This window comes from Pseudophryne corroboree, chromosome 4 (genome assembly GCF_028390025.1).
Source record: "Pseudophryne corroboree isolate aPseCor3 chromosome 4, aPseCor3.hap2, whole genome shotgun sequence".
NCBI lineage: Eukaryota > Metazoa > Chordata > Amphibia > Anura > Myobatrachidae > Pseudophryne > Pseudophryne corroboree.
This window is the reverse complement of record NC_086447.1, coordinates 355,523,299-355,537,824: the sequence shown is the minus strand read 5'-3', so window position 1 is coordinate 355,537,824 and position 14,526 is coordinate 355,523,299. Positions and strand designations below refer to the sequence as shown.

The 14,526-nt window shown below is 47.3% G+C and overlaps 1 protein-coding gene across 2 annotated transcripts in view; it reads right to left on the bottom strand.

Moving 5' to 3' along the window:
* The window catches only part of TNK2 (tyrosine kinase non receptor 2), a 544,303-nt gene that overhangs the window by 279,094 nt on the left and 250,683 nt on the right, over positions 1 to 14,526 (bottom strand). The window contains exon 1 of one of the 2 annotated variants that reach the window (XM_063916517.1): positions 5,806 to 6,655. The exons of the other annotated variant lie outside the window; for it this stretch is intronic. Within the exon in view, the coding sequence (XP_063772587.1) occupies positions 5,806 to 5,865 (60 nt within the window). The 5' untranslated portion in view covers positions 5,866 to 6,655. Of the gene's footprint in view, positions 1 to 5,805; positions 6,656 to 14,526 lie in introns of those variants that run through there. 2 annotated transcript variants of the gene reach the window in all.

Here is a 14,526-nt window from a genome sequence, read left to right as displayed (position 1 = left end):
TCCGACCAAAAAACGGACTTTCAAAATTCGACTTTTTGAAATTCGAATTTTTGCAAATTCGACTTTTCTGCAATGATACAAGTGCTGCAATTCGACCAAAGCATATTCAATTCAAGTTTGGAAATTCGACAGCAGTGCTTTTAGACAGCAAATTCGTCATTTTCAATCCGCCACACTTTGGAGGGTGAAAACAAATAAAAAAAATTTAAACATGTTTTTTTTTGTGTTTTTTTGGGGGGGAATAGCAGATCTATTTATATTAGAAGGGATTAGGTACTTTTTTTTTTTTTTTGGAGGCACAAATATTATTTATATATTTTTTAAAATATTATTATTTTTTTTTTTTATGCTGGAACGGTGAAATCATAAAAAAAAATGGCGTGGGGTCCCCCCTCCAAAGCATAACCAGCCTCGGGCTCTTCGAGCTGGTCCTGGTTCTAAAAATGCGGGGAAAAAATTGACAGGAGATCCCCCGTATTTTTAAAACCAGCACCGGGCTCTGCGCCTGGTGCTGGTGCCAAAAATACGGGGGACAAAAAGAGTAGGGGTCCCCCGTATTTTTAACACCAGCATCGGGCTCCACTAGCTGGACAGATAATGCCACAGCCGGGGGTCACTTTTATGCCGTGCCCTGCGGCCGTGGCATTAAATATCCAACTAGTCACCCCTGGCCGGGGTACCCTGGGGGAGTGGGGACCCCTTCAATCAAGGGGTTCCCCCCCCCAGCCACCCAAGGGCCAGGGGTGAAGCCCGAGGCTGTCCCCCCCCATCCAATGGGCTGCGGATGGGGGGGCTGATAGCCTTTTGTGATAATAAAAAGATATTGTTTTTTCCAGTAGTACTACAAGTCCCAGCAAGCCTCCCCCGCAAGCTGGTACTTGGAGAACCACAAGTACCAGCATGCGGGAGAAAAACGGGCCCGCTGGTACCTGTAGTACTACTGGGGAAAAAATACCCAAATAAAAACAGGACACACACACCGTCGACAGTAAAACTTTATTTCATACGTCGACACACACATACTTACCTATGTTCACACGCCGACATCGGTCCTCTTCTCCATGTAGAATCCACGGATACCTGAAAAGAAAAGATCAATATACTCACCTCAGCCATGGTCCAGAGATAAATCCACGTACTTGGCAAAAAAACAAACCGAACACCCGCTCCATGCCGGACTGAAAGGGGTCCCATGCTGACACATGGGACACCTTTCCACGAATGAGACCTGTCAGTGACAGCTGTCACAGAAAGGTCTCTAAGCCAATCAGGAAGCGCAACTTCGTTGCGCTCACCTGATTGGCTGTGCGCTGTCTGTACTGTGACAGCACATCGCAAAGCCGCTCCATTACTTTCAATGGTGGGAACTTAGCGGCTAGCGGTAAGGTCACCCGCCGGTCAGCGGCTGACCGGCGGGTGACCCCACCGCTACCCGCAAAGTTCCCACCATTGAAAGTAATGGAGCGGCTTTGCGATGTGCTGTCACAGTACAGACAGCGCACAGCCAATCAGGTGAGCGCCACGGAAGTAGCGCTTCCTGATTGGCTGAAGGGACTTCAGTGACAGGAGTCACGTGATGTCCCGGCATTCGGGAGAAAGGGGTCTGATGTGAAAGCATTGGACCCCTTTCTAGTCCAGTATGGAGCGGGTATTTGCGTTTTCTTTTTTTTTTACAAGTACGTGGATTTATCTCTCTGGACGTGGATTTATCTCTGGACGCTGGAAGGTGAGTATCATTTTTTCACAGGTACCCTCGGATCGTCGGAGACCGTGGCAGTCGGCGTGTCAACATAGGTAAGTATGTGTGTGTCGGTAGTGTGTAATAAAGTTTTACTGTCACGGTGTGTGTGTCCTGTTTTTTTGGGGGTATTTTTTTCCCAGTAGTACTACAGGTACCAGCGGGCCCGTTTTTCTCCCGCATGCTGGTACTTGTGGTTCTCCAAGTACCAGCTTGCGGGGGAGGCTTGCTGGGACTTGTAGTACTACTGGAAAAAACAATATCTTTTTATTATCACAAAAGGCTATCAGCCCCCCCATCCGCAGCCCATTGGATGGGGGGGACAGCCTCGGGCTTCACCCCTGACCCTTGGGTGGCTGGGGGGGGGGGACCCCTTGATTGAAGGGGTCCCCACTCCCCCAGGGTACCCCGGCCAGGGGTGACTAGTTGGATATTTAATGCCACGGCCGCAGGGCACGGCATAAAAGTGACCCCCGGCTGTGGCATTATCTGTCCAGCTAGTGGAGCCCGATGCTGGTGTTAAAAATACGGGGGACCCCTACTCTTTTTGTCCCCCGTATTTTTGGCACCAGCACCAGGCGCAGAGCCCGGTGCTGGTTTTAAAAATACGGGGGATCCCTGGCCAATTTTTCCCCGGATTTTTAGAACCAGGACCAGCTCGATGAGCCCGAGGCTGGTTATGCTTTGGAGGGGGGACCCCACGCCATTTTTTTTTCGGGTTTTTACCGTTTTTTACCGTTTTTTAAAATCGCGGCAAAATCCGCCAAATCGGCCGATTTTCGCCCGCGACTCTGGCGAATCCGTTTTTCATTGAATATGGTGAATTCCGGAAGCCACCTTCCGGAATTCACCTGGCGAATTTAGTCGAATTAAAAAACGGCGAAAAATTGCCGCGATTCGCCGTGAATTGCATATACCCCATAGTCTGACTGACAAGCGGCGGCTGTTTGGGGGTGGGAAGTGAGTGGCGCTGGGCAGTGTTACTGAAAATGGTGGCATGTCATCCCATTTTCTTGGGAGTACCGAGGTAAGTGTCTGCGTCTTCCGGACGTCTGAACAGCCTGGCCATCCTGAGTAACCTGTTCACGCAAGTGATCCGATGCTGTGTGTTGGGGGGCAGCAGTGGATCACACAGGCATGCAGGAGGCATATATTTACACATGACTACTCCTGTAGCCTTAACATTTGTTAGCACAGTAGCGGAGTCTACAGACGCAACTACTGTGCTAATGCGTCCATCTCTGAATCAGGCCTATACTAGGAACACTGTCTAGCCATATCTCTTTGCTATCATGTGGATTAAGTGTACCCACTTTCTGCCAGATATATGCTGAAAGAAATGTTACCGTTTCTGAGCTGGACGCATCTTCAGATGAATCTAATTATAAATGTGTATGATTTGTGATAGCCAGTACCAATGTGTATCAATGATCATTTACACCTGCATTGCTATGAATGTACAGTATGTAGCCTTTACATATGGTCATATGACAAAAGCTTTATAAAATATATTGGAAATAGGGTCATCCATTGCTTGAAATTCCCAGGCTGTATTTTTCTCTTAAATTGGAGGATGTATCAGACTACTGCCGCAATGTAATAGGATGTGTGGCAACTTGGAGGGTTAGAGGCCAATCTGCTAGTAATGTGCAGTGGGCGGGGCTTTTCCAGCATGTTTGCTGCATTTAAAATAATAATAAGTAAATTTTAAATAGTTTCCCCTTTGTGCCACTGTGGCCCCAACCAAGACTGACTTAGCTTAGTGTGGCAGCGCAGGGGCCCCTTGAAAAAGCAGCACTAGTCACTGCTAGGCCTGGCTGGGAACACTACAGCAGGAGAACATACAATGGCCCTCATTCCGAGTTGATCGGTCGCAAGGCGAATTTAGCAGAGTTACACACGCTAAGCCGCCGCCTACTGGGAGTGAATCTTAGCTTCTTAAAATTGCGACCGATGTATTCGCAATATTGCGATTACTAACTACTTAGCAGTTTCAGAGTAGCTCCAGACTTACTCTGCCTGTGCGATCAGTTCAGTGCTTGTCGTTCCTGGTTGACGTCACAAACACACCCAGCGTTCGCCCAGGCACTCCCACCGTTTCCCCGGCCACTCCTGCGTTTTTTCCGGAAACGGTAGCGTTTTCAGCCACACGCCCCTGAAACGCCGTGTTTCCGCCCAGTAACACCCATTTCCTGTCAATCACATTACGATCGCCGGAGCGAAGAAAAAGCCGTGAGTAAAAATACTATCTTCATAGTAAAGTTACTTGGCGCAGTCGCAGTGCGAACATTGCGCATGCGTACTAAGCGGATTTTCACTGCGATGCGATGAAAAATACCGAGCGAACAACTCGGAATGAGGGCCAATGTGTGGTCCCCTCTGCCATATGAGCCTACAGCCACAGCCTGTACAGCACAGGGCCACAAGGCCAGTCTGATAAATAACTAGTAGCTAGTGGCTCTTAAGGAAGGACCTGAACTTAAAGAAAATTTTTTATTTGTTATTAGTTAATTTAGGATAAGGTTCCATAGTGACGGTTGTTACAGGAGTACCATGAAAAAAAAAACCACTCCGTACTGTATACTATAGCAGTTTAGTAGGTTTTGTGGGTTTGCAGACTGTAAAATGATTGTCTGCACTATGGAATTAATTCAAATCCCGTCTATCTGTGGCACATAGCGCAAAGAATCAATGTTCGGTGCTACAGCTGCAGGCTGTCAGTGATTGACAGTCTGCTGCTGTTTGAGGGCGGGGAGGGGACGGCAATGGCAGCTGTTTCCCAAAATGGAGGTGTGTCAGCCGTCATTTGGGGGAGTACCTAGGCCAGGATCTCTGTCAGAAGACAGAGATTTCCCGGCCTCTTTGTAGGAACTGCGGTGGCCGGCTTGCGTGACCCCATGGGTCACGCAGCTGGCCAGGTGACTTGATGTCCAAGGATGCAAGCAGTAGGCATCTACTTATATCAGATGCCTCCTGCTGCATCACCATATTAGTGCATCGCTGCTGCTTCCTTGCAATGCCTTCTCCAGCTACATCTGAATCAAGTCCTATGTTATGACATGATAGTTCTGATAAGACTAAAATCACAAACTAAAAGGACCATTCTATTTTCCCATTGAAAGCAACATGCACTAGTCCTAATGTGATGAGTATATGAATAATTTGCAAGTAGAGGTAAACAGATAGGCAGATATCAATAGGCTGTCAGCAGAACTCGATCGCCAAAGGTACCACATTTATTGTACATCTCATCAGCAGCCCGAGCAACACAGTAGCAGTACAAAGGCTGCATTCGGCGCTTTGTAAAAAAGAATATTATTTGATGCCAAAATAATTACATATGAAATGCAATACATCCCTAAATCAAACTACACTAACAATAAAGGTTGAGGGGAAAAATACACATTTCATTAGTGCATATAATTTGCAGGTATTTCTCTTGAAGACTAATGCTTTCAAAATGCAACTGAATCAGGGCTTTTGTAACAGGAAAGGGTTAATGTTACATAAAATGCATCAACACCATGTGGCGACAGTTTACACTATTCTCCAGTTGGCTGTCACTGCAAAAACATCAACCAACCAATAGATGGCAAGTGGAGAGTTGCCATAGAAACCACAGGGCAACTAGAGAAGAATTTAAAGTCTCATGCATGATAGGAGCAGCATAACAAGTAGCTGTGGTTACAAAAAAAAAAAACTGTCCAAAAGATAACACAATAGTAGGAAGAAAAAAAAAACATAAGCACTCTTTTCCGAAATGAATTATGTAATCAATAGTAGAAAGAAAAAAAAGGACAAACACTCTATTCCGAAATGAATTATGTAATAAACTCATCTTTGTTACTGACATTAAACACACATGCCTCTTTCCAAAGAATGCTGGGAGACTGCAAAGTTATTGTTCTGTGCGTCCTGCATTCAATGTTGATGTAGAGTGCATCACACGTGGGTTAATAGGAAGGTCAGATGTTGTTTCATTTAACCCTTAAATGCTATAAACAGATTATATTACATCATCGCAATCCCCATCATTTCTGAAAGCCAAACATAGAGAGTTGTGTTACCTCATTGTCTTCTTTGCTCTCCTTGCTAGGAAGCCTCTGATAGTCAGACTTTTCCCCCATGTTATCCTGGGAGTCTTGTAAGAGAAGTCTGGCATAGGGATGTCACCGAAGCAGAAGCCACATAGAAGATATGATGCACATTTGGAGGTACGTAGTCCGTGAGATTAAATACTCACTGCTACTCACATGGCAAAAGAGTTTCCACTAGGGAAACATGCTGCTAACTATGAGCTCTGGCTTCATGCATTTTCCTTTCACTGGAAATGATTTCCATCTTGTTACTGTCAGGAGGTTAAGCATTGTCAGAGAGACAGTAGAAAGTGTGCAGGGAAGAGGGCTCACAGCACCAGCAGTGTGCTATGAGTGTGCACAGATGCAGCTATTAGTGCACAAAGGCTGCATGTTTATCAAGTAGTCAGGCATTGAATCAGACAGATGCTAGAAGCTCAGTTCTGGGCATTGCAGCTGTGCTTCCTCTATCAAGGGCACGCTGGACACTGAGTATAATAATGAAGATGAAACAGGGTAGGAAGCATCCTATTTCACTGACACTTTACAGTGTGCCATGAGAGACATCCTATATGACCCTGAAGAAGAAAAAAACGAAGCATCCACAGCAGCAAGACTTATTGTCCTGACGGGGAGAGATGCAGTTGACAGTTTTGTTATGTGCCCTTCAATGCTTGACACAAGGAGTAATCCATTAGGGCACACTCATAGCATATTAGTCCAATCTGTAAAGTCATTCCAGGTTGTTCATCTGTATAAGGCTTATGACTGACCATGCAAAAGGCTGTTGCAGTTCTGCACTGCAGCTTCACCCCCACTCCTGGGTACAACATACACCCTCCCTCTATTATCAGTGCCAGCAGCTCCTCTCTGTCTCCACCTCTCACTGCAGATTAGTGAAGGTTGAGCAGAGACTCCCAATCCAGAGGCAGTCACCGAGAGCACATCTGCTGGGCAGACCCACCCCCACATCCATGCATATACATGGCACTAAAAAGGAGGGAGGGACCAGTACAGGGATGCTGAGCAAAGTGAGCTGCAACAACTCTATCCATCACAACAAAAACTGTATGATGAAAAGAAGGGTGAGAAAGATACAGAATAGAGGATATAATGAAAAAGAAGTTCGATATGGCAGAACATTACAAAAGTACACCTTGCAATTTTGTTACATTGTGCAGTAGTGCTCAAAAGTGTTTTGACAATTAGTTTTCTATAAATTCCTTTATTGTTCCTGTCAACAAATGCTGCTTATCATTTTATAAACTTAGGACCTTATTCAGACGCTATTGCTGTGAAAATGGGGCGGAGGGGGCGTGACAATGGCATTAGAACGCCGTTGGCGCAGTTGCGGTGCCGCTGTTACCTGTGACGCAGCGGGTAGCCTCCTGCCAGCGCAGGGTGTGAAAGCATGCAATGCTTTTTCACCCTTGTGGCTGGGTGGGGGGTAAGGCCTGATATGCGGGGCGGACTAGCCCTGTGCTGGGCGTCCCCCCGCATGTCAGAGAAACTGATCGTAGAGGTGCTAAATTTAGAGACGCATATTTGTTAAACGATGCAGAATACAGGCTACACTACTCAGCGCAGCTCGCTCGCATGGCATTTTCAGGCTAGATGTATAAAAAGGCATCTGTACTCCCCTGCCATAGGTATGTATGACAGTCTCCATAACATTTGCGGGGTATTCTTTTCTGCCTGTCCTCACAATACCTACTGGAGAATGCCATAACACAGTCTGTGATTAATGTAAATAATGTTCAGTAGACCTAACTTACATAGACATCAGAAGACTTCTGACCCATCACTCCAAGGTAATCTTGATAACTATTCTAGCCAATATTTTGTGAAGTCCTTATGCTGAAGTGAAATGTCTGTACTACCAATATGTTTTTGTACGTAAACTCAGATGATCACACCACTGTTGCCAATTCTAAACACGAAACCCACAGATGGAGCCACGCTAATCGTGGCTCCGTCTGTGCCTGGGCGTACCTATCGCTAGAGCATCTCCGTTCGCACGTCCTTGACGGAGACACGCCCCATTCACTAGAATGGGAGAGCGTCTCCGTCCGGGGCGCGCATGCGTCCGTGACGGAGATACGCCCCATTCACTAGAATGGGAGAATCTCTGTGCACTCCCGGCGGGGCTAGGCGGATGGATCGCCTAGTCACACCGGGAGTGCACGCCTGTGATGGAGTCGCACTGGATGGCAAGTCTCCTGCGGGCGCAGCTAAGCTGCACCCGCAGGAGGAATCCCTAATTTCTGCAATGTAGCAAAAATTGCGATGCAGTCGCAATTTCTGCTTCATTAAAGGGGGGGAGGCGGCGGTCAGCATGCTGGGCGGCCTTGTCCTGCGATGGGCATCCCCCAGCATGTGATCCAAAGGATTGCAAATTCTGCTAATTTGCAGAATTTGCAATCATTACTAAATTAGCCCCTATATGCAATAAAGAGGAACATCGACTGTTAGGGTTGCCATATGGCTACGCAGACTTGTTGCGGCAGTAGTGACGCAGGAGCCATGTTTCTCTTCGTATATGATCACAGCCAAGTATAGATACACACCCTGAAAGTGGCCATGACATACCTGCGTTTTTGCTGCCACTGCCCATTATATCCCCCAAACGTTCTCTTCCTGTCAATCAGTCTATGATAAAAGTCACAGTGTAAGCGTGATCGCAAAGGCACCTTGACACATGCGCAGTGCAATCTCTGCACATGAAGTCTGCAGCTAAACGCTCACTTGCGTAAACATCAGCAGTTGCGTACAAACATGAATTAGGCCCAGTGTCCCCTGGTGACCTGTCATTTTGACTTGCACTGTCCAATATGTACAGTGCTGTCTGTGGGGCTCGTGTTTTCATCTTTTTATTTGACCAAGACCTATGGATGCCTAACTGAACCGAAGAAGAGGCCATCCAAGGGTTCGGTCAGTATGCAGTTTCTTTTACATACAGTATATAATTAACTACAACAGTCTATGTGGAAAGTTGTTTATTTTAATAATTTTTTTACAGGTGCCAACACACCCCTAATGTTTGGGCATGCTGGCAATTGTTGTTCCACAAGTACCGCCATGCCGGGGGAGGGCTGCTTGGCCCATTAATCTGCCTGTAAAGAACAATATTATCTATTCTTTAACCATCAACCCTGCACCCACCTGGCCTGTGGGGAAGAGCCCTGAGCTTTCAGCTCAGGCCTGGGGATTCCTCAGGAGGGGGGATACTATATATTTATTTATTTATTTATTTATTGGGGGGGGGGGGGTCCTGACTTCCAGAGGAATTCCAGTACTGGACTGACCAGTGTGGGTCTGGTTGCTGTTATGGCAGGGAGACCCCACGCTGTGTCTCCCCCTGCTATACGGTCAGCCCCCCGCCTGGTTCAGCCCGGTACTGGTTAGTGGATAGGGGGTACCCCACAACGTTTTTCCCCCTATTTTCCAGTATCAGCCCAGGCTGAGACCAAAGGGTTGGTTACTTATTTTGGGGAAAGAACACTTTTTTTTATTACTTGAATTTAACTCTTTCTTTGCTTTTTAACCTAAAGAAGCCTGCACAGATCTATCCCACAGGTCTATTGTGTGGGCGGGTTTGCCTTCAAGGTTCGGTAGATTTCAAAACCGACCATTAGTAAATCTGTAGTAAATTCTTGTCTAAGTAAAATAATCAATTGTTGGTCCAATGTTCCAAAACATTCTAAAGTAAGGCTTTTGGTCATTTTTTCATTGCTGTTGGGGGTGATTCAGACCCGATCAGGTACTAACTGCGCATGCGTATGCACTGCAATGCGCACACGCATCAGACAACAACAAAGGGCATCGCCAGTCAGCGACGGGATGGTGCGAAAAATACGATCGCGCGGGCATTCGCAAGGTGATTGACAGGAAGAGGCCGTTTGTAGGTGGTAACTGACCGTTTATTGGGAGTGTCCGGAAAAACGCAGGCGTGTCCAAGTGTTTTCAGGGAGGGTGTCTGACGTCAGCTCTGGCCCCAATCAGCCTGTTCTCATCGCACTGTAGTAGTAAGTCCTGGCCTGCGCAGATACTGCACACAGTGGATTTTTGCAGCTCAGTGTTCACATGGGATCGCACACTTGCACAGGCGAATTTACACACCCCCTGGTGGCGGGGACTAGCTAAACGCAGGACAGCAAAGTTTGCAGCCCAGTGATCAGGTCTGAATCACCCCCTTTGACTTTAGTCATTGGTCATTTGCAAAACCCAAAGAAATACAACAAAAAACCCAAAAATGATGTTTAGTAAATTTAGCCCTTTGTCTCAAAAGAATCATGTAAGCATTATTAATATTACCGGAAAACATCAATTAGCAATTAGTCCATTTAAAATACTATTCTTAATGCTGTTAAATATAATTACAAACACACATGGTAAATTCAGATTCTGTCTTATGCTTTTCAGTAGACAAACTTGTTTGTTATTATCACAGATAAAATCCAATGGCTGCAATGAAGGAGTTAAAGAGAGAAGCAAGGGGAGATGTTTGACACAGGACTGTACGTGTTTTACCTCCAGCATGATGCAGAGCTCAAGCGTCTAACCTGAAGCATGACCTGACTGCAGCACATACAAGTTACTGTACCGTGCTTTAAAACATGTGAGTGCAGAGCCGGCCTTAGGCATAGGCAAACTAGACAAATGCCTAGGGGCACAAGCAGCTTCTGCTGATTAAAATTATATGCGGCATGCCTATATTCTGTGCGGCTGTATCTGCATACGAAATGCTACGTTGTGTGTATTCCTGGAAATCACTGTAATGTAGAATTTTGTATGCAGATACAGCCACAGTCACACACGGAATATAGGCATGCCGCATATCATTTTAATCAGCAGAAGCTGCGTGTGCATTCTAGTGACATAGCAATGGAAATAAGATGATTTTTCATAAACAAAAGGCACCCGACGTTAGCAGAGCTGCCAGCTGACTTATGCCAGGCATTTCCTGCAGAACTAGCGGCAGTGCTAGGGGGCACCAGCCAAAATCTTGTCTACGGCATCATATTGGTTAGGGCCGGCTCTGTGTGAGTGATATGTCATAGTAAAGGACCCCTCCTGGACAATATGCATCCTTTTCTGCAATATTTACTATTCCTTACATACTGTGTGGCCACTCACTCCTCTGAGCACATTTGGCAGGGACCCGAGAAAGGGTAATATACTGTATCTGTACACTCAGTCTGCCCTTTTTAGGTTTAAAAAAAAAAATAAGAATTTACTCACCGGTAATTCTATTTCTCGTAGTCCGTAGTGGATGCTGGGAACTCCGTAAGGACCATGGGGAATAGACGGGCTCCGCAGGAGACTGGGCACTCTAAAAGAAAGATTAGGTACTATCTGGTGTGCACTGGCTCCTCCCTCTATGCCTTTCCTCCAGACCTCAGTTAGGGAAACTGTGCCCGGAAGAGCTGACACAACAAGGAAAGGATTTGGAATCCAGGGTAAGACTCATACCAGCCACACCAATCACACTGTACAACTTGTGATAACCATACCCAGTTAACAGTATGAACAACAACTGAGCCTCCTTGTACGGATGGCTCATAACAATAACCCTTTAGTGAACAATAACTATATACATGTATTGCAGAGAGTCCGCACTTGGGACGGGCGCCCAGCATCCACTACGGACTACGAGAAATAGAATTACCGGTGAGTAAATTCTTATTTTCTCTGACGTCCTAGTGGATGCTGGGAACTCCGTAAGGACCATGGGGATTATACCAAAGCTCCCAAACGGGCGGAAGAGTGCGGACAACTCTGCAGCACCGAATGAGCAAACTCAAGGTCCTCCTCAGCCAGGGTATCAAACTTGTAGAATTTAGCAAATGTGTTTGAACCCAACCAAGTAGCAGCTCGGCAAAGCTGTAAAGCCGAGACCCCTCGGGCAGCCGCCCAAGAAGAGCCCACCTTCCTTGTGGAATGGGCTTTTACTGATTTAGGATGCGGCAGTCCAGCCGCAGAATGTGCCAGCTGAATCGTGCAATAGATCCAGCGAGCAATAGTTTGCTTTGAAGCAGGAGCACCCAGCTTGTTGGGTGCATGCAGGATAAAGAGCGAGTCAGTTTTCCTGACTCCAGCCGTCCTGGAAACATAAATTTTCAAAGCCCCGACTACGTCCAGCAACTTGGAAGCCTCCAAGTCCCGAGTAGCCGCAGGCACCACAATAGCTTGGTTCAAATGAAACGCTGATACCACCTTTGGGAGAAATTGGGGACGAGTCCTCAATTCTGCCCTGTCCATATGGAAGATCAGATACGGGCTTTTACATGGCAAAGCCGCCAATTCTGACACACGCCTAGCTGAAGCCAAGGCCAACAGCATGACCACCTTCCACGTGAGATACTTTAGCTCCACGGTCTTAAGTGGATCAAACCAGTGTGATTTCAGGAAATCCAACACAACGTTAAAATCCCAAGGTGCCACTGGAGGCACAAAAGGGGGCTGAATATGCAGCACTCCCTTAACAAACGTCTGAACTTCAGGCAGTGAAGCCAGTTCTTTTTGAAAGAAAATAGATAGGGCCGAAATCTGGACCTTTATGGATCCTAATTTTAGGCCCATAGTCACTTCTGACTGTAGGAAGTGCAGGAATCGACCCAGCTGGAATTCCTCTGTAGGGGCCTTCCTGGCCTCACACCAAGCAACATATTTTCGCCATATACGGTGATAATGTTTTGCTGTCACGTCTTTCCTAGCCTTTATCAGTGTAGGAATAACTTCATCCGGAATGCCCTTTTCCGCTAGGATCCGGCGTTCAACCGCCATGCCGTCAAACGCAGCCGCGGTAAGTCTTGGAACAGACAGAGCCCCTGCTGTGACAGGTCCTGTCTGAGAGGCAGAGGCCATGGGTCCTCTGAGATCATTTCTTGTAGTTCTGGGTACCAAGTTCTTCTTGGCCAATCCGGAACGATGAGTATAGTTCTTACTCCTCTCTTTCTTACTATCCTCAGTACCTTGGGTATGAGAGGAAGAGGAGGGAACACATAAACCGACTGGTACACCTACGGTGTCATTAGTGCATCCACAGCTATCGCCTGAGGGTCCCTTGACCTGGCGCAATATTTTTTTAGCTTTTTGTTGAGGCGGGACGCCATCATGTCCACCTGTGGCAGTTCCCAGCAATTTACAATCTGTGTGAAGACTTCTTGATGAAGTCCCCACTCTCCCGGGTGGAGGTCGTGCCTGCTGAGGAAGTCTGCTTCCCAGTTGTCCACTCCCGGAATGAACACTGCTGACAGTGCTAGCACGTGATTCTCCGCCCATCGAAGAATCCTTGTGGCTTCTGCCATTGCCATCCTGCTTCTTGTGCCGCCCTGGCGGTTTACATGGGCGACCACCGTGATGTTGTCTGACTGAATCAGTACTGGTTGGTTTTGAAGCAGGGGCTCTGCTTGCCTCAGGGCGTTGTAAATGGCCCTTAGTTCCAGTATATTTATGTGTAGTGAAGTCTCCAGACTTGACCACTGGCCTTGGAAGTTTCTTCCCTGAGTGACTGCCCCCCATCCTCGGAGGCTTGCATCCGTGGTCACCAGGACCCAGTCCTGTATGCCGAACCTGCGGCCCTCGAGAAGATGAGCACTCTGCAGCCACCACAGCAGAGACACCCTGGCCCTTGGGGACAGGGTGATCAACCGATGCATCTGAAGATGCGATCCGGACCATTTGTCCAACAGATCCCACTGAAAGATTCTTGCATGGAACCTGCCGAAGGGAATTGCTTCGTAAGAAGCCACCATCTTTCCCAGGACTCGCGTGCAGTGATGCACCGACACCTGTTTTGGTTTCAGGAGGTCCCTGAGCAGAGATGACAATTCCTGGGCCTTCTCCACCGGGAGAAACACCTTCTGCTGTTCTGTGTCCTGAATCATGCCCAGGAAAAGCAGACGCGTCGCAGGAATCAGCTGCGACTTTGGGATATTCAGAATCCAGCCGTGCTGTTGCAACACTTCCTGAGAGAGTGCTATGCTGACCAACAACTGCTCTCTGGACCTCGCCTTTATGAGGAGATCGTCCAAGTACGGGATAATAATAACTCCCTTCTTCCGAAGTAGTATCATCATTTCGGCCATTACCTTGGTAAATATTCTCGTGCCGTGGACAGGCCAAACGGCAACGTCTGGAATTGGTAATGACAGTCCTGTACCACAAATCTGAGGTACTCCTGGTGAGGTGGGTAAATGGGGACATGCAAGTAAGCATCTTTGATGTCCAGCGACACCATAAAATCCCCCTCTTCCAGGCTTGCAATGACCGCTCTGAGCGATTCCATTTTGAACTTGAATTTCTTTATATAAGTGTTCAAGGACTTTAAATTCAGAATGGGTCTCACCGAACCGTCCGGTTTCGGTACCACAAACATTGTGGAATAGTAACCCCTTCCCTGCTGAAGGAGGGGGACCTTGATTATCACCTGCTGGAGGTACAGCTTGTGAATTGCCGCCAGTACTACCTCCCTTTCCCTGGGAGCAGCTGGCAAGGCAGATTTGAGGTAACGGCGAGGGGGAGTCGCCTCGAACTCCAGCTTGTATCCCTGAGATACAATTTGTACAGCCCATAGATCCACTTGTGAGCGAACCCACTGGTTGCTGAAGTTTCGGAGACGCGCCCCCACCGCACCTGGCTCCGCCTGTGGAGCCCCAACGTCATGCGGTGGACTTAGTGGAAGCAGGGGAGGATTTTTGTTCCTGGGAA